Consider the following 21,151-nt stretch of genomic DNA (forward strand, 5'->3'; position numbering starts at 1 on the left):
CTTCTTAAGGTACGGTTCCAATATTGTACCTTAAGAGAATTGAGTGATGTCCTGGCGAAACCGTTGGCTGAGCTATTCAATCTCTTCCTAAGTAAGGGGAAAGTTCCCCTGGACTGGAAATTAGCTAATGTCATACCACTGCATAAAAAGGGTTGCAGGGCAGAGGCTGCGAATTATAGACCGGTGAGTCTCACATCAATAGTGTGCAAACTCATGGAAACACTAATTAAAAAGCAAATTGGAAACGATCTTGAATGAAGGGAATCTTCGGGATCCCAGTCAGCATGGATTCACCAAGGGTAGGTCCTGCCAATCCAATCTCATCAGCTTCTTTGACTGGGTAACAAGAAAGTTGGACTTGGGAGAGTCTTTGGACGTCGTGTACCTGGACTTCAGTAAAGCTTTTGACAGTGTCCCACACCGCAGGCTGTTAAGCTAGATGGAATCGATGGGGTTAGGAGAGACACTAACTGCATGGGTCAATGATTGGCTGAGTGGCAGACTTCAGAGGGTGGTGGTTAATGGTACCCTCTCTAAAACATCGGAGGTGACCAGTGGAGTGCCGCAGGGCTCGGTCCTGGGTCCACTCCTTTTCAACATATTCATAGGGGATCTGACTCAAGGGCTTCAAGGTAAAATAACACTATTTGCAGATGACGCCAAACTATGTAATATAGTAAGTGAATGCTGTTTACAGAATTATATGGTGCAGGACCTGCTTACATTGGAAAGTTGGTTCTCAACCTGGCAGCTAGGCTTCAATGCTAAGAAATGTAAGGTCATGCACCTCGGAAGCGGAAATCCATGCAGGACGTACTTCTTGAACGGAGAAACTTTAACTAGGACTTCAGCAAAACGAGATTTAGGAGTAATCATCAGTGCAGACATGAAAACTGCCAATCAAGTGGAGAAGGCTTCATCTAAGGCAAGGCAGATATTGGGTTGTATCAATAGAAGTTTCGTCAGCCGAAAGCCTGAAGTCATAATGCCGTTGTACAGGGCCATGGTGAGACCTCATCTGGAGTACTGTGTGCAATTCTGGAGGCCACATTACAGTAAAGATGTGTGCAGAATTGAATCGGTTCAGCGGACGGCCACCAGGATGATTTCGGGGCTCAAGGGTCTCTTGTATGAAGAGAGACTGAACAAATTGCAGCTCTACACTCTCAAGGAACGTAGGGAGAGGGGAGACATGATCGAAACATTTAAGTACCTCACGGGACGTGTTGAAGTGGAAGATGATATTTTCTTTCTCAAGGGACCCTCGGCCACAAGAGGGCACCCGCTCAAACTCAGGGGCGGAAAATTTCATGGCGACACCAGAAAGTATTTCTTCACAGAGAGAGTGGTTGATCATTGGAGCAAGCTTCCAGTGCAGGTGATCGAGGCAGACAGCGTGCCAGACTTTAAGAATAAATGGGATACCCATGTGGGATCCCTACGAGGGTCAAGATAAGAAAATTGGGTCATTAGGGCTTAGACAGGGGGTGAGTAAGCAGAGTGGGCAGACTTGATGGGCTGTAGCCCTTTTCTGCCATCATCTTCTATGTTTCTATGATTGGCACACTGATTTCCTGAGGCCCTGTGAAAGAATGTAGACTCCTTCTTTCTCTCCCCCTTACCTGGCACAAATTACCCTTACCTTAATTTGATTAGTTCTTAGTTGTAAAGGACATCAGACAGGCATAGCATACGTGCAGAGAATCAGGTTTTGTCTAAGTGCTAATCAGGATATGCCTACATGCAGAGTTGAGGGTGACACGATGTAAAAGCATGTACCTTTGTTTCAACCAATCATTAGAGATGTCCCACACCGCAGGTTATTGAGCAAGATGAGTTTGATGGGATTAGGAGAAATGTTAACTGCATGGGTAAAAGCCTGGCTCAGTGGTAGACTTCAGAGGGTGTTGGTGAACGGTACTCTCTCCGAAATGTCGGAAGTGATCAGTGGAGTGCCGCAGGGCTCCGTCTTGGGTCCGATCCTATTTAATATCTTCATGAGGGACCTGGCTCAGAGAGGGAAAATTACATTATTTGCCGATGACGCCAAACTATGCAACATAGTAGGCAAAAGCACAGTGCCCGACTGTATGACGCAGGACCTATTCTTACTGGAACATTGGTCCTCAACTTGGCAACTAAGTTTTAATGCCAAAAAGTGTAAGGTCATGCACCTTGGCAGCAGAAATCCATGCAGAACTTACACCCTAAATGGTGAGACCTTAGCAAGAACTGCAGCAGAACGGGACTTGGGAATGATCATTAGTGAAGACATGAAGACTGCCAGTCAAGAGGAGAAAGCTTCATCCAAGGCTAGACAAACGGTGGGTTGTATCCGAAGAAGTTTTGTCAGCAGGAAGCCCAAAGTTATAATGCCATTGTACAGATTCATGGTGAAACCTCATCTAGAATATTGTGTACAATTCTGGAGACCACATTATCAAAAAGATGTGCAGAGAATTGAGTCGGTTCAGCGAATGGCCACCAGAATGGTCTCAAGACTCAAGGATCTCCCGTATGAGGAACGGCTGGGTAAGTTGCATCTATACTCACTCGAGGAACGTAGAGAGAGGAGAGACATGATTGAGACGTTCAAATATGTCACGGGCCATATTGAGGTAGAAGAGGATATTTTCTTTCTTAAAGGTGACAAGAGGACATCCGTTGAAACTCAGGGGTGGAAAATTTCACGGTGACACCAGGAAGTATTTCTTCACCGAAAGGGTGGTTGATCATTGGAATAGTCTTCCACTGCAGGTAATTGAGGCCAGCAGCGTGCTGGATTTTAAGAGAAAATGGGATAAGCATGTGTGGGATCACTTCAAGGAAGAAATTAGGGGGTGGGTCATTAGAATGGGCAGACTTGTTGGGCCGTGGCCCTTTTCTGCTGTCATCTTCTATGTTTCTACCTATGGGAGTTACTATGATGTCATTAGCCTAGAAGCATGTCGGAGCTAGCCACTGGCAACGCCTCCTTCCCGACTCGTATCCTATGTGTGTATTTGCTGTGTTCGCATCCCTACAACATCAACATTGAAATCATAAGGAAAGTTAGGTAAGATCTGCATTAACTGTTGCCAAAAAGTATCTGTATTAATCTTACTTCTTATCTTAATTTTCTCTCTCAGTAAATCATCCTGAATTTTGGACATAAAAATAGGGGTTCTAAAACAACCCAGAAAATGATTAGTCCAGTGTGCATCTTGTCCACATTAAATTACTGGACAAAGGACTTTTTCTATTGCAGATCCAATCTCATGGAAGGACTTACCTGTGTAGATTAGAACAGTGTTTTTCAACCATTTTTGGGCAAAGGCACACTTGTTTCATGAAAAAAATCACGAGGCACACCACCTTTAGAAAATGTTAAAAAATTTAACGCTGTGCCTATATTGACTATATATAAAGTAATTCTCTTGAATAGAAATCAAATAAACACAAAGAAAGTATTTTATAATTACTTTATTATGAAATATTAAGTAAACAGAATAGTGAAAAATTATAAAATACTTTATTCAGTGCGAAACCTGGGCCTGTTTGGCTGAACACAAAGCTGATATTCTGGCTGGAATCGAAGAAAGACACACACGTAGCTCTTCGTCAACAGCTCTCAGTCTCTCTCTGTATTTGGTTTTTATAGCATACAAAAATAGACAAATATACCCTCCATCCTTTTTATTAAACCACAATAGCAGTTTTTAGCGCAGGGAGCTGCGCTGAATGCCCAGCGCTGCTCTTGACGCTCATAGGCTCCCTGCGCTAAAAACCACTATTGCGGTTTAGTAAAAGGTGACCATATTGTAAAATATAGACAGCAGATATAAATTCAGAACTGTGCATAGTAAGTGAAGGGAAGTTTTCATCTCTGGGAATTTACCCAGTTAACTATTAAGTTATTTGGGCAAATTCCTTTGAAAACTGTGGTAATACTGCCTCCACTTTGCTAAATTTAAAATAAAATCATTTTTCCTACCTTGTCTGGTGATTTCTGGTTGCACTTTCTTCTTCTGACTGTGCATCCAATCTTTCTTCCCTTCTATCAGCCTGTATGCTTTCTCTCCTCCACACCTCATTCCCTCCCCCAACTTTTTCTTCCTCTCTCCCTGACCTTTCTTTCTTTTTTTCTGTTTCTCTTCTTTCCTTCTGTTTCCCTGCCTGCCCCCTTTCTTTCTTTCTCCCTGCCGTTCCCCAAGCCACTGCCACTGCCGCTGCCATCGGGGAACAGGACCCACCAATGGATAACAGGCCCCAAAGCCGACGCCGACGCATGCTCTCCCTGACGTCAATTCTGCAATCGGAGAGGAAGTTCCGCCCAGCCAGGCAGCGATTGGCTGGCCCGAACTTCCTCTCCGACTGCAGAATTGACGTCGGGGAGAAGAAGACTTATCGGCTCGATAGATTAGATCGCCAAGACAAAGTGAGTCCTGGGTGATCGACTCACTTTGCCTTGGCGAGCTACTGGCGCCCCTGCCTCGGGCCCCCTGTCAGCTCCGGGCCCCTGAATGCAGGACTGGTAGTACTGCCCTGATGGCGGCCCTGCAGCACACCAGGCAACATCTCGCGGCACACTAGTGTGCCGTGGAACAGCGGTTGAAAAACACTGGATTAGAACAATGAATGATACAACTCAGTTGAACATTTTTTTTTTTTTAAAGAAACATTTATTTTGTGAATCATTTACAGTTGTTCTTTGGAAAACATTTTTCAATTTATTGAATAAAGTCAACGGGCAGATATTTTGTTAAAAAAATGTCTATTTCAAATGTAAAGATGAATGATTTTTTTTGTTTTCATTTGTTTTTAGCTGCATTGGATGTGTTTTATGATTATGTATGTGATTTTTGTTAAGCAGCAAAACACAAAAACAGGCCAACAAATCTATACATTTATTTATTTATTGAGGACTTACCTTACCACCTTTAACTAAAATTGTAGAGCAAAGCAGTTTACAATCTAGAAAAGTTAGTTAAAAGAAAATAACTACAATGTTAAATAGTATAGAGTCAATCATACCCAAGTACATTAAATTGGACAAACATATACTGTAGTACAAAAAAAAGAATGGATTTCAAGGCAGGTTCCAATCAAAAACTCTGAGTCCTCCCTTCATTTGGAAAATGCCTGGCTGAATAGCCAAGTGTTTACAGTGGTTTTGAATTTTTTCAACAAAATTTCACCACAGATGGGCTATGGTAAAGAATCCCAAACCGCTAGGGCAAGAAAGAAAAATGCAGAATGATGTGTTGACGCAAGTCAAGCGTTTTGCAGGGGTGGTAAAACCAATCGATCATCATCTCATGAACGAAGACTATGGGAGGGAGTGTATTGAATTGTTAAACAATGGAGATACTCTGGCAAACCGTACTGTAGGGATTTGAATGTGAGAAAGAGGATCTCGATCTTAATTCGTTGCTCAATAGGAAGACAATGATTTTCTTTTAATAAAGGGGAGACATGTGTATCTATTGACCTTGCATACTGAATGGATTGCACAGTTTTGAAGAGTCTGTAGTTTACACACCAAACCATGAGAGATATCGGCATAAACTATGTTGCAGTAATCTAGATTGGTTGTGAAAAGGGAAAGTACAAGGGTAGTGATGTATGTGAGTCAAATAAACCTCTAACCCGTGCATAATTGCCTTAGGCTATAAAAGCAAGAATTGCTTAGTGTCGCTATTTGTAGGCATTTGTGAATGAAGCATTGCGAGCAAAATCTCAGTCAAAACAGCCTTAAATGGTTTTCCCTGAAGAAGCTGGTTCATCCAGTGAAACAGGTCCCATTGGGCCAGGCTGTGAATACTAAGGGGTCCTTTTACTAAGGCGCGCTAGCCGTTCTAGCGTGTGCTAAACGCTAACACATCCATTATAGTCTATGGACGCATTAGCGTTTAGTGTGCACTAAAATGGCTAACGCGCTTTAATAAAAGAACCCCTAAATAAGATATGTGTTGGATTCCTTTTTTATTTAAATTTAATTTGCATAAGAGCAGATTAATGTGAGAGGTTTTTCAAGGTTGATGATAGAAATCTGGAACCAGTAAGTCTCAGGTCTTTCTGAATATTAGTGATCTTCAGCAGGTTTTGGAGACCCTTTTCCTTTAAAATAATAAATCACTTGCTATGATTTTGACTGGGTCTTTGGGTATTGTGATTGAGAAATATGAGTGACTTCAGTCCCCATTACGTTGTTGAAGTAGTAATCTTAGAGCCTAATAATGAAAGGTCACTCTGGATGTGGTAGATGGCCCAAAAGCCAGCAAATGTGCTTTTTATTGAAATAAATACCTAATGTGAAACAAATATCTAATGTGACCATATTTCATCCAAAGGCTGCTTTCAGGGGCAAAGCTGCAGTACAAATAATTTAATTAAAATCATAATTTATATAAACATATATAAATATATATGACATAGAAAATCATAAAATCATTCAATAAAATATGACACCAACATGCACTAATGACTGTATAAAAAGAGTTACTAGTCTATATGCCATAAAATATAACACAGAAATTGTGAAACAGTGTATGTGCAAAGAATTTTATCCTGTCACAGTGTACATAAAGTCCAAGCATAAAAATTCAATATTGCGAGTAAGATGATACAAGTGAACTACTTAAAAGTCCATGTTTGTTATTGAGAAAGACATGGGGGAAGACACTGCTTGCGCTGTATTGGTAGCATGGAATATTGCTACTCCTTGGGTGTTGGCCAGGTACTAATGACCTGGATTGGCCACTTTGAGAAAGAGCTACTGGGCTTGATGGACCATTGGTCTGACCCAGTAAGGCTATTCTTATGTTAAAATTACTTAGTTGTAATTACTTAGTAGTGTGCCCTGAAGAGATTCCAGAATTTTCTGTATTTAAAAAAATTCCCTTCATAAGTATACACTAGAATAGATGACATGTACATCGCGTACGGAAGAGTCTGTCAATGTTATTAGCGTCTGTGTGTATATATGGATACAACCGCCCAGACAAGCATCATTCTTTTACATGCTTGGTCCTTGAAAACTAATGACAAGTAATGTTATTTTTATTTAGCAACAAAACAATCAAGGCTTTGTTACCGTTTGGATCTTTTTATCTTTTAAAACTTGGTTTTCAGTTCTGACAGAAATTAAATATAAAAAAAGAGAATGACTGCAGATGGTGGCTGATGAAATGCATGTCTGCTTGTTAACCTTTGAGCTTTATTTTCAGTTAAATTGAACTAAAAAACAAACACATTCATCGTATTGAATAGCAATTCTATCTACTTTAGTTTCACTGCTGTTACAATTACCCATATATAGCTTAAAGAACTTTAAATAAATAACTCTAAAATTTAATTTTGTGTTGGTTTTGCAATTTTATAATTTTATAATAATAATAATTTTATAATTTGCTCCGTTTAGTATGCTGCGAAAAACATTTGCTCCATTTAGTGTGCCGGAGCTAAAAAAAATTTGAGAGACACTATGGGCTCCTTTAACTAAGGTGTGCTAGCATTTTAGCGCACGTTACATTGCCATGCGTGCTAACCCCGCGCTATGCGCCAAGAACTAACACCAACTCAATGGTGGCGTTAGCGTCTTGCAGGCACGCTAAAACCGCTAGTGCAGCTTAGTAAAAGGAGCCCTATGTTATGGTATATCAAAAATTGTAAATAAGGGCAAAAGATTCTGGGTGATAGGTGAATACCCCTTCTGCGAACTGTTGCATAAGGATGCCAATCACATCTCTCAGCTCCACCTCCTTCCCAGTGTACTGTACAGCCATTTTCAGTTTTCCTTCTGCAAGCGAACTGAGAAGGTGTTTTCTGTTCTGCTTATTCGATTTCTGCCCACAGAATGCACAGGCAATGGGCAGGGGACTTAACTTCTAAAGCCACTTTGAGCAGGCTTCCCTTTAAGGGCCAAATGCTCTTTGGTAAGGGGCTTGATGATCTTATTGTCATTGTGACTGATTGTTGCCCTAAGTCCTTGCCAGATAGCAGACCTTGTGGGACTAGAGGGTCTAGTCAAAATAATTTTCAGGGCTCCTGGAGATCTCGCCAGTACTATGGTAATTTTCAGAGCTTCCGAAGATCTTGCCAGTACTATGGATCAGCCTCTTAAAGTTCATATGGATCAAGACAGAGGTTTGGCGGGACCAGGAGATCTCAAGCCTCTGCATCTCACACAGCAGCAGCAGCAGCGCCCAAGAAAGGCCAATGATGCCAGTCCTGTGGCTGAGCCCCTGCAGATAGGCAGGAAGCTGTTGTTTTTTGGGGAGGTTTGGGCTGAGATCTTCGTAGACCATTGGTTCTTGGATGTTATTTGAGAGGGTTACAAGATAGAGTTATCTATTGCTGTCAGACCTTTTGTGAACTCTCCTGCTGGAAGACTGGAAAAAGCAGTTAAGAGTCCATGTGACAGTAAAAAGACTCATTGATATTTGAGCCATAGAGCCCTTGCCAAGCGAAGAATTGAGCTTAGGCAGATACTCCATATACTTCATAGTGCACAAGAAAGGTTCAGATGACTGAAGACTATTTCTGAATCTGAAGTTGGTGAATCCAGCGCTCAGAGTTCCTCATTTCTGTATGGAGATGGTGCGGTTAGTCATTGCTTCAATGACACCAGGGGAAAATCTGGCCTTCCTGGATTTGACAGAGACCTATCTATATATTCCCTATTTCCAAACCACAGGAGATTCCTTGTTCTGGAAAGACACTTTCAATTCTTAGCCCTACCGTTCGGTCTGGCCATGACACCCTATAATTTCACCAAGGTAATGATGGTAGTAGCAGTGCACCTTCAGAAGGCAGGGATCCAGGTGTACCCATATTTGGATGACTGTCTGATTTGAACCCAGTTGAAGATGGAAGGGGAACAAGCAGTGACTCAAGTGGTCCAACTCTTACAGGACCTGGGTTAGATAGTCAGCTTCAAGAAGAGTCACTTAGAACCAACTCAGTGTCTGGAGTACTTAGGAGTTTGCTTCAATATGGTGTAGGGCCGGGTCCAGCTTCTTTACTGCGCCAGCAGAAGCTCAAGGAACAAACATGAACCTCCTGACAGTGCCAGCTCCTACAATTTGGCACTATCTCCAAGTTCTGGGATCAATGGCGGTAACTAACCCCCTCTTCTATTAAACTGCGCTAGCAGTTTTTAGTGCAGAGAGCCGTGCTGAATGGCCTGCACTGCTTCCTACGCTTATAGGAACTTTATGAGTGTCGGGAGCAGCGCGACTCACTGCACAACAAACTGCTAGTGCAGTTTAATAGAAGATGCCCTAAGTATAAATTAATGAGAGAATGCCAACATGGTTTTAGTCAAGGGAAATCTTGCCTCAACAATCTACTGCATTTCTTTGAAGGGGTGAATGAACATATAGATAAAGGTGAACTGGTTGATATTGTGTATTTGGATTTTCAAAAGGCATTTGACAAAGTACCCCATTCAACCCATGCTAAAACTTCTTGGAGTACTGATTGATAGAGGCTGTACCATGCAACCACAAATCAACAAAATAATAAAAACATCATTCGCAACTATGAGAAACCTAAGACAAATTCGAAAATTCTTCAACAGGAAACAATTCTAACTTTTGGTACAATCTCTTGTCCTAATAGACTACTGCAACATACTATACCTCCCCTGCCTACCATGATAAAGCAACTACAAACAATACAAAATACAGCCCTAAGATTCATCTATTCACTGAAAAAATACAACCACATCACAGAGGCTACCATGACTCACACTGGCTCCCAATACAAGCAAGAGTACACTTCAAATTTTATTGCCTACTATTCAGAGCTATAAACGAAGACAGCCCAACCTACTGGAACAACCGACTAACTCAATCCACCTCAACCAGACACAGGAGAACCAACTCACTATTCACACACCCGCCAACCAAAAATGTCAAACGAAGAAAACTATATGACAACCTAATGGCCACCAGAGCAGCAAAACTAAACAGACAACTCACCAATCTGCTGTCTTCGAGCACAAGTTTCAAAAAAGAAACAAAAACCCTACTCTTCAAAAAATACATAAAACCTATTTAACACGACCAGATCCATCCCAAGCTCCACCTACTATACTATCTACTCCTTATCAAATCTAAAATGTTCAAATTACCCATCATGTATTACCTAATTTTGCGATAATTCTTATGTAATCCGCCTATATATTTCGTAACTTCATGACAACTCTTATGTAATCCGTCTTGAACCGCAAGGTAATGGCGGAATAGAAATCACTAATGTAATATAATGTAATATACCTCATGAAAGACCTCGGAGGAAATTGGAAAGTCATGGGATAGGAAGTAATATCCTTTTATGGATTGAGAACCAGTTGAAAGACAAAATACAGAGAGTGGGTTTAAATGGTCAATATTCTTAATGCAGAAGGGTAAATAGTGGGGTTCACCAAAAATACCTCTCTACTTCAATTCAAAGTTCAGTTTAAAGTTAATAAACCATTTTTGGAATATAGAGAATGTTTTCTATCACTGTTATTGTTTCAAAACCAATACCAGTTCTTTTTAAAGGAGGAAAGGGAGGGAAAACCTCAGAACCCCGTATGCTGTATGTCAAATCAAGCAAGCATACTAGAAAGGGAGATGATCTCATCGGTTCAAAAACCTCCATACCTCCTGTCTGAGCAAGTTCATGTTGCTCGTAGTAACTGTGTTTACTGGTGATGCAAACAATCATATTTATCTCCTTGTGTTGTGCATAAACCAATTAAAGTAGTATTGTATCTCAAAAACTTATCTTGCTCAATCGTTATTGCAGTTTGTTGTTCAGATTCACTTTGTGCTATCTCTGCCCAGGTCCAGTTCTGCCAATGGTCGCTAACTTGCGTTTCGCTAAACAGCTGCATCAGGGTGGGGACTCTCACTCCTGGCGTTAAAGTTAAACGCTCACAGAAGTGGCATACTGGGATCTGAGGTTTTTCCTCCCTTTCCTTCTTTAAAAAAAATTGGTATTGGTTTTGAAACAATAACCGTGATAGAAAATATTTTCTATATTCCAAAGCTGGTTTATGAACTTTAAATTGAACTTTGAATTGAAGTAGAGAGGTATTTTTCGTGAATATAATTGGTTCTCCTTCATACCTGCATATAGTATAGGGGTCATTCCATGTCAAGTGGACCAGGAGCCCACACTCGACCCCCTTGAAATCCAACCAAATTTTACAGGAGTGTTGTCTAAGGTCTCAAATGAAACTCTACAAAATTTTTTCGATCTATCTCAATTTGGTCAGGAGCTAGGGGTGGTTGAACAAAAGCAATCGATCCACTCCCATGCCTCATGTGACCTAAAACGCCAACTTTTCTTAAGCACTGCGGCAGAAGGAAACTACCTAGGAATCTGAAATTTTGCAGTTTGGTACAACACCTTGGGGCAAGTTTCTGTGCCAAGTTAGAAATCTTTTGCGAATGTGCTTCCATTTCTACAGGTCAGCATAGTAGGCAAAAAATTTCATGAATGAAAATTTTTGACACAGTTTGGCTTCATACTGCTGCTGGTAGGCAAGTCAGCTGAGAATACAACTTTACCAGCAGACATGTACCATGAGGTACTTCCAAGATTTGCAATATGAGCTTTTACAGTCAAGTGAAGCTGAAGATATAACCATCCCAAAAATATGGCTTTATTCATTTATGCATATTTTTACTGTTTTTCATATTCAAATATCTCAAATGTGTAGGTTTTTTTTTTTTAATATCATTTGAAAGAGCATTTTTTTTTTTTTGCTACAGAAGCTATCTTGCTTCATCTTGGACCTGACCTTTCTTTGGTGAGAATTAAAGCTTCAAAGATAAGCACTCCCGTGCCTCATATGACCTAAAACGCCAACTTTGCTTAAGCACATTGGCATAAGGAAACTATCTAGGAGTCTGAAATTTTGTAGTTTGGTACAACACCTTGGGGCAAGTTTCTGTGCCAAGTTTGAAATCTTTTGTGAATGTGCTTCCATTTCTACAGGTCAGCAAAATATGCAAAAAAATTCACAAATGAATATTTTTGGCACAGTTTGGCTCCATACTGCTGCTGGTAGGTAAGTCAGCTGAGGGTACAACTTTACCAGCAGACATGTACCATGAGGTACTTCTAAGATTTGCAATATGAGCTTTTACAGTCAAGTGAAGCTGAAGATAAGACCATCCAAAAAAATGGCTTTATGCATTTATGCAAATTTTCACTGTTTTTCAGATTCAAATATCTCTAATGTAGGTTTTAAAAAAATAATAATTTGAAAGAGCATGTTTTTTGCTACAGAAGCTATCCTGTTTCATCTTGGACCTGACCTTTCTTTGGTGAGAATTGATAATTTAAAGATAAGCATTACTTGCTTGCGTAAACATGTTATGTTGAAGGCTCATTGGAACTTCATTGTAAATGTGCAGTGGAAATATAGTGATCTGAAAACTCATAACCAAGCTTTGCCAGCCACAAGTACTCGTCTCGTATTATGCTCAATGTTTAACAAACATAGTGTGCACTTTTGCAAGATGACAGTCAAAACATGCATTGGCTTGCACAAACTACTTACTGCGTGCAAGCCCAAACTCATAATTATGTGATTCACAAGAATGTATGCATAGCTGTAGTAGTATGTCTGATGCATGCAGCTTTTCTGAACATGTTCTGACTTGCAACTATCACAGCACAGTGGCTATATAAACAAGTCTGGCTTTCAGGTTCATCATGACCTTATAACACCATATAAATCTGAAAAACAGTGAAAATTTGCATAAATGCATAAAGCCATATTTTTTGGATAGTCATAAGCTTCACTTGATTGTAAAAGCTCATATTGCAAATCTTGCAAGTACCTCATGGTACATGTCTGCTGATAAAGTTGTATCCTCAGCTGACTTACCTACAAGCAGCAGTATGGAGCCAAACTGTGCCAAAAATGTTCGTTTGTGAATTTTTTTGCCTACTATGCTGACCTGTAGAAATGGAAGCACATTCGCAAAAGATTTGAAACTTGGCACAGAAACGTGCCCCAAGGTGTTGTACCCAAACTGCAAAATTTCAGACTCCTAGGTAGTTTCCTTCTGCCGCAGTGCTTAAGCAAAGTTGGCGTTTTAGGTCACACAAGGCATGGGAGTGGATCGATTGCTTTTGTTCAACCACCCCTGACCAAATTGAGATAGATCGAAAATTTTTTGCAGAGTTTCATTTGAGACCCTAGACAACACCTCTGTAAAATTTGGTTGGATTTCAATTGGGCTGAGCATGGGCGGTTTTCAGTATTGTTCCACTTGACATGGAATGACCCAAAGGGTAAATAGTGGGGTTCTAGGGGACTCTGCTGGGACCGCTGCTTTTTTACATATTTAGCAATGATCTAGAGATGGGACTAACTAATGAGGTAATTAAATTTGCTAATGACACAAAGGTGTTCAAAGTTGTTAAATCACAAGAGGATTGTGAAAAATTGCAAGAGGACCTTGTGAGACTAGAAGATTGAGCGTCAAAATGGCAGATGAGATTTAATGTGAGCAAGTGCAAAGTGATGCATGTGGGAAAGAGGAACATGAACTATAGCTATGTGATGCTGGGTTCTGTGTTAGAAGTCACTGCCCAGGAAAAGGATCTAAGTATCATTGTTGAGGATACATTGAAAGCCTCAGCTCAATGTGTGGCAGCTGCTAAGAAAGCAAATAGAATGTTTGGAATTATCAGGAAAGGAATGGAAAACAAAGATGAAAATGTTATAATGCCCTTATATTACTCTGTGGTATGGCCACACCTCGAATACTGTGTGCAGTTCTGGTCATCAAAAGGATATAGCAGAATTAGAAAAGGTTCAGAGCTAAAAGTATATGTATATAGATCATATTTTCAAATCTATGCAGGTTACTTTCCAGTAAAAAAAACATTTCTGCAAAAATAGCAGTGGGTACTTTGTACCTGCAGAAATTTCAAAGTGAATGTACAAGTGTACATTTGCTTTGAAACTTGGAATAGTGTCCTTGGTAGAAAGTACCAAGGGATTCTGCCTCTAAACTCAAAGCTTGAAAATTACCCTCTTTAATCTCAGGACAAATGAATATATGGAAGTGTTTTGCTTTCTTTCACTTCAGGAGCTACTTCTGGAATTTGATGCTGAAATGAAAAAACAGGAGCATGAGTTTAACCTGCAGATGAATGAAATGAATACAGTGGTACTGTCTCATGAGCTAAAGGTATATCTTGCTTTATAACAGGATGCATTATCACCTTGTACTATTGCCATTTTTCTCTATATAATCTGCGTGATACTCAAAGCAATGTAAATTTATCAGAGAGTCTCCTACCTGCCTAAATCGTGAACTGTGTAGTTGGTACCAACTGTCCATTTACAATATGGGCCAGAGTTGAGGAGAAACTGGCAGCTAGGTGGGTGCCAGCAGTATTCTGTGCTGATGCCTGCATAGAACAGGATTGCATAAAAAGCAGTTCTAGCTTTGATTGCTCAGCTAGATGGATGTTGGCACTGAATACTGGCCAGCACCTGCATAGCTTCTGGGTAGTAGCACTGTGTTCCCTGCTGATTCTGACCATGCCCCACCCCTTCAAGACCTGCCTACATCCCTAGTGATCTAGTGGATGAAATGTATGGGCTGATCTACACAAAGATCAGCGCTTTCTCCTCTATGGGATTCATAATAAAAAAAAGTCTAAAAAATGGCCTAAATGGGTACTTGGACAATCAAAAAGCCTGATCGTCCAAGTACCCAAAACCAAAGTTGGTTTTAGACCAGTGGTCTCAAACACGTGGCCGGGGGGCCACATGCGGCCCGCCAGGTACTATTTTGAGGCCCTCGGTATGTTTATCATAATCAGAAAAGTAAAATAAAACAGTTTCTCGATCATCTGTCTCTTTAGGTATAAATGACAAAATTATTATTAAGACTTAACCTAAAAGAAAGATTTTTAAACTATAAAGAGTTTTACCTCATGCAAAATTGTCATTTCTTTAATAAGGCATTAACTATTTATTTCTGAGGCCCTCCAAGTACCTACAAATCCAAAATGTGGCCCTGCAAAGGGTTTGAGTTCGAGACCACTGTTTTAGACGTATCTAAAACCAGTTTAGGCCTTTTCCCTGCCTCTAAACGCATAGAGCGGAAAGAGGCGTTTTTAGAGGAGGGGAAAGGGCAGGAGGTGGGCTGACATAGACCTAGGCGTACAGCAGGTATAACCAAACATTTTGACAGGTTGCCTAGTCGGCACTTATACGTTTTGACTTACACCAAGTTAAAACAGGTATAAGTACCGAAAAAGGGCCCGCTGAGCTGATGGCGGCTGGCGTGATCAGCTCAGCAGCCCGGCAACCTACCTCCCTCCAGCAACCATCGCGGCTGGAGATATGGCTCATCTCCCCTGCCACGATGCGTTCACCCCTCTACCAGAACTGCTGTGACCCGCGGCAGGAAAGATGCCCAATCTCTCTTGCCGCGGTATGTGGCAGTTCGGGTGGAGGAGTGATTGCATTGCGGCAGGGGAGATAGCCAATCTTTCCTACAATACCCCCCCGAACAAGATCGGACAGGAGGGAGCTCAACCCCTCCTGCCCGGCGACTGATGACACCGCCCCGGCGATTATGATCTGGCCAGGAGGGAGCCCAAGTCCTCCTGCCCAGGCGACCCCCTACCCCCCACCCCCACTAAGATCTGGGCAGGAGGGATCCCAGGCCCCCTGCCCTCGGCGCACCCCCCTCCCATGATTGCCCCCCTGAACCCCCAATTGTCCCCCTACCCACCGACCCCCTGCCGATCCCTCGACCTACCCCAACCCCCCTCCCCATACCTATAAATATGTTAGCCGAACGGACAGGTCCCAAGCCCGTCCATCTGGCAGGCCCGCCATCTGTTGAATGGCGGGCCATAGGGCCTGATTGACCCAGGTGCCTCAAACCCGCCCGCAGGTGGGGCCTGAGGCACCTGGGGCAACCGGAATCGGCCCAGTAGCCTTAGGCCGCTCCTGTGGGCAGGGCCTTAGGCACATGGGCCCAACCCAGCCCATGTGCCTAAGGCCCCGCCCACAGGAGGGGCCTAAGGATACTGGGCCGATTCCGGTTGGCCCAGGCACCTCAGGCCCCACCTGCGGGCGGGGTTTGAGGCACCTGGGCCAATCAGGCCCTAAGGCCCGTAATTCGACGCATGGAGGGCCTACCGGACGCGATGGGCTTGGGACCCGTCCGTCCGGCCAACGTATTTACAGGTATGGGGAGGGGGGGTGGGGGGGTCAGCAGGGGGTCACGGGGTCGGCGGGTGGGGGGCCAATTGGGAGTTCAGGGGGTGATCGTGGGAGGGGGTGTGCCGAGGGCAGGAGGGCCTGGGATCCCTCCTGCCCGGATCTTAGTAGGGGTAGGGGGTAGAGGGGTCGCCGGGGCAGGAGGGCTTGGGCTCCCTCCTGCCCGGATAGTTGGGGGGGGGGAGTTGATTCTGTAACCGGTGTTGTTTTTGACAGACACCGGTTACAGAATCCAGCTTTTAGATGAAGGACTGGCTCCTCCTTCACCTAAAAGCCCTTGTGTTGGGCGTTTGGGACTTAGGCTTTTTTTGGTTGATTATATGTTGTTAGTATAGACGTAGTGGTGATCTGGGCGTTTAAACAGCTGAACGTAGAGGCAGGCCATTATCAAAAAAACCCTCCTTTTGGACGTTTTTTTTTATAATGGACATTTTCCCTGTTTCTACTTTCAACGTTTAGGGCCTTAGGCCAAAAGGGTTCTTAGATGGTTTTTTTTATTATGCCCCTCCACATGAATACTTGATTTGTCTTTAACCAGTTTCAGGGCAGGGACCATTGAAGTCTGCCCAGCACTGGCTTTGCTTCTAAATTACTTTATTATGCTATACTACATAATTCTTATTCTCTGCTAACTTTCATCTAGATTCCAAGCGAATCACATCACAAAATATCCTACATTTATGAATTACAATAAAATAAATCATTAAAAACAATTAAAACGCAATTCTTCTCATTAAACAAAAAAGTCTTTAGATTGTACGAAATATTGTATAGGACTGAATTCCCCTAAGACCTAAGGGTAAGATGTACCTATTAGCTCTGCTTTATACTGACACTGGAGCAATTTTTAGAATAGCCCCTTTAAATGCTAGCCTATGAACTATAACAGATTTTCTAGTACAATAGGTATGTCATTCTGGACAGTAGGGTATTCTCCCCATGCTCTCGAGCTGTGCAGAAGAAATCCATTACAGGTTTTCAACTCCTCCTCCTCCAGAGGGTTTTATGTCCCCTTCAGTTTTTTCTTTGCTGGAAGGTTTCTTAAGAACATAAGAATTACTATACTGGGACAGCCCAGCATCCTGTTTCTAACAGTGACCAACCCAGGTCCCAAGTTTCAAGCTAGATCCCAAGAAGTAAAACAGATTTTATGCTCTTATCCTAGGAATGCATTTAGGCAGAAAGAACAAGGAACACGAGTATAGAATGTCAGGTGCAACTCTGGGTAAGAGCGAACAAGAGAAGGACCTGGGTGTACTGATAGATAGGACCTTGAAACCGTCGGCACAATGTGCAGCAGTGGCAAGGAAAGCAAATAGAACTTCCTGATATTTGTCCTGGACTTGTCCCCCCTTAGCTTCAGTCCATGTCCTCTTGCCCTTGTCACATTGGACACTGTACATAATTTATTTTCCTGCTCTATTTTGTCGATTCCTTTCAGTATTTTGAAAGTCTCGATCATATCCTCTCGCAGTCTCCTTTTCTCCAGGGAGAACAATCCCAGTCTCTTAAGTTGTTCCTCGAATTCCAAGTTCTCCATACCTTTTATTAGCTTCGTTGCTTGTCTCTGCACCTTCTCTAGCAGTTTTATATCCTTCTTTAGGTTGGGAGACCAATGTTGGACACATTATTCCAAGTGTGGTCTGACCATTGCTCTATAAAGCGGCATTGTAACTTTCTCCAATCTACTCGTGATTCCTTTCTTTATCATGCCTAACATTCTGCTTCACGCAACAAGTGGTGGACACCTGGAATGCTCTCCCAGAGGAGGTTATTGCGGAATCCACCGTTCTAGGATTTAAAAGCAAACTAGATGCACATCTCCTTACGAGAGGCATAGAGAGATATGGGTGACTAAAATTAGGCCAGGTGTACACCTGGCTGGGCCTCTGCGTGTGCGGATCGCCGGACTTGATGGACCGAAGGTCTGTACTTATGTTCTTATGTTAATAAGCAGTGGATTTCCTCAAGCCTTCTCAATAATAGCCTATGAACTTCTCTTTTAGGAAATTATCCAAACCTTTTTTAAACCCTCTCCCGCCTTTCCTCCAAAGTATTCAGCTTGAGATCTTTAGGTCTGTCCCTATACTCCTTTTGATGAAGACCACACACCATTTTAGTAGCTTTCCTCTGGACAGACTATCCTTTTTATATCTTTTTGAAGGTTCGGCCTTCAGAATAGTACACAATATTCTAAATGAGGTCTTACTAAAGTCTTATACAGGGGCATCAATATCTCTTTTTTCCTACTGGCCATACCTCTTCCTATACAACCTAGCATCCTTCTAGCTTTCGCCATCACCATTTCAACCTGTTTAGCCACCTTAAGATCATCACATACAATCACACCCAAGTCCCGCTCTTCTGTCGTGCACATAAGTTCTTCACCCCCTAAACTGTACCATTCCCTTGGGATTTTTCAGCCCAAATGCATGACCTTGCATTTCTTAACATTAAATTTTAGCTGCCAGACTGGTTGAAAGACAGAAAATAGAGAGTAGGTTTAAATGGTCTACATTCTGAATGAATAAGGGTAAATACTAGTTTAAGTTTCAAGTTTCATGTTTATTAAATTTTTACTATACCGACCATCAACGAGTATCTAGCCGGTTTACAAGTTAAAAATAGTACAATAAATAATATAATTAAAAAGGAATAAAGAAAAGGGGATTGTGAACATTTAGACTTTAACTAGACATATTGGAGAGTGAAGGCAGGGAATAATGAGATAGAAGGGAAAAAAAAAACAACATTATGCAAACAAAAAAAAAAAAATGGAAATAGGGAAGGATGAAACATGAGGAATGGGATCGCTTCTTAAAAGCGGTTGAGGTATTGAAGAATAAGTTATATTTGGGAAGAGGAGAAAGCGTCTTGGAATAAGAAAGTTTTTAATTTAGCCTTAAATTTATCGAGTGATGTCTCGTGACGAATATGAGATGGCAATGAGTTCCATAGGGTAGGAGCAACTACCGAAAAGTTGGTCTTTCTCGTATAAAAGAAATCTTTGATTGTGGGGATAGATAGAAGGTTTTGATCAGCTGATCTAAGGGTCCGAGATGAACAGTAGGGGATTAGAAGTTTATCTAGAAAAGAAGGTTGGCAGGAGGTTCCCCAGGGGTCTGTGCTGGGGCCACTGCTTTTAAAATATTTATCAATGATCTAGAGTTGCGAATAACTAGTGAGATAATTAAATTTGCTGATTACACAAAGTTCTTCAAAGTTATTAAATCGCAAGAGGTTTGTGAAAATTACAAGAGGACCTTGTGAGACTGGGAGACTGCGTGTCAAAATGGCAGATGACGTTTAATGTGAGCAAGTGCAAAGTGATGCATGTGGGAAAGAGGAGCTCTAACTATAGCTACTCAATGCAGGGTTTCACATTAGGAGTCACTGCCCAGGAAAAGGAGCTAGGTGTCATTGTTGAGGATACTAAACTAAACTAAAACTTAGCTTTATATATCGGGTCATCAACCAGAGGAAGCTCGACTCGGTTAATAATATTTAAGAACAATATGCAGCAGTGGCTAAGAAAGCAAATAGAATGTTAGGAATTCTCAGGAAAGGAATGGAAACCAAAGATGAAAATGTTATAATGCCCTTATATCACTCTATGGTATGGCCGTACCTTGAATACTATGGGGCTCATAATCGAAAGAGAGAAATGTCCAAAAACCGGCCTAAGTCGGCTCTTGGACGAACATTTCTCAAAAACGTCCAAGCGCCGATAATAAAACCGGGTTTTGGACGAATTTAAAAACGACCTAGGCCTTCATAGTGCCGCTCAACGTCCAAAGCTAAATGGAGCATTTCGGGAGGCGTGTCGAGGGCGGGAGTTGGGTGGGCCGTGGGCCGGCTTAGACTTAGTCGTACAGCATGTATAACCCAAAGTTTAACAACAGAGCCTAGACGGAATTTGGACATGGTGACTTAGACCATGTAAAACATGGTCTAAGTCACAAAAACTCACCTAAACTCACCAGATAAGTACTGCAAACACTACCCCAGTGATCACCAACCCCCTCCCATAAAAATTTTATTCACAACTTTAAATTTCAGCCTCCAGACCATCATCACCTGGCCACCTGGCATAGGAAAGCCTAGTCGTCCAGGCCAGAGGCAGCTTAAGTCGTCTTGGGGGTGGGTTAGGGACCCATAGAACATAAGAAACACCTTCACCGGATCAGACCCTAGGCCATCTATTCCGGCGACCCGCACACGCGGAGGCCAAGCCAGGTGCTCCCAGATGATCACCTGTATCCCTCAATGTGATTTGCAAGGAGGTGTGCATCCAACTTACACTTGAAATCCAGAATGGTAGTCTCCGTCACCACCTCCTCCGGGAGAGCATTCCAAGCGTCCACCACTCGCTGTGTAAAACAGAACTTCCTGACATTTGTCCTGAGCCTGCTGCCCCTCAGCTTTAGTCCATGACCTCTTGTCCCATAAGCCCCTGTAATCACTGCATTGATACTGAAACATGTACACTGCCCTATACACCCCCAAAACCCTTTTATACTGGCATATAAGTGGCTCTTGCAGCCATAAGGGCTATTGAGGTGGTAGATAAGTGGGTCTAGGGGATTCTTGAGGTGGTTTGGGTGGCTCACCGTCACCTATAAGGGAGCTGTAGTGAGGAGAAGCCATGGCACCCTTTTTGTGAAGTTCACAGCAGTGCCCTGAAGGTACCCCACTATTTAAGTGGCATGTCTGGGTGTGCAGTCCATCACTTTACAGACCCCTCCCACGTCCAACAGGGCTTGTTCTAGGCGTTTTGGACTTGAACGGAAGGTTGGACGGAAATGTATAAAGATAGACGATTAGCAGCTTGGACGATCAGATCGGCAGGACGTATAATTAGACGATTTTCAAAAATAAAAAAAGTTGGATATATCTTTCGAAAATGTG

The 21,151-nt window shown here is 42.2% G+C and overlaps 1 protein-coding gene across 5 annotated transcripts in view; it reads left to right on the top strand.

Moving 5' to 3' along the window:
* The window catches only part of CCDC57 (coiled-coil domain containing 57), a 411,998-nt gene that overhangs the window by 66,021 nt on the left and 324,826 nt on the right, over positions 1-21,151 (top strand). For all 5 annotated transcript variants that reach the window (XR_004540808.1, XM_033960323.1, XM_033960322.1 and 2 more), the window contains exon 4: positions 14,088-14,189. Coding sequence is in view for 4 of the 5 variants with exons in the window: in XM_033960323.1 (XP_033816214.1) it covers positions 14,088-14,189 (102 nt within the window). In the remaining variant the exon portion in view is untranslated. The remainder of the gene's footprint in view (positions 1-14,087; positions 14,190-21,151) is intronic.

This window comes from Geotrypetes seraphini, chromosome 10 (assembly GCF_902459505.1).
Source record: "Geotrypetes seraphini chromosome 10, aGeoSer1.1, whole genome shotgun sequence".
Lineage (NCBI taxonomy): Eukaryota > Metazoa > Chordata > Amphibia > Gymnophiona > Dermophiidae > Geotrypetes > Geotrypetes seraphini.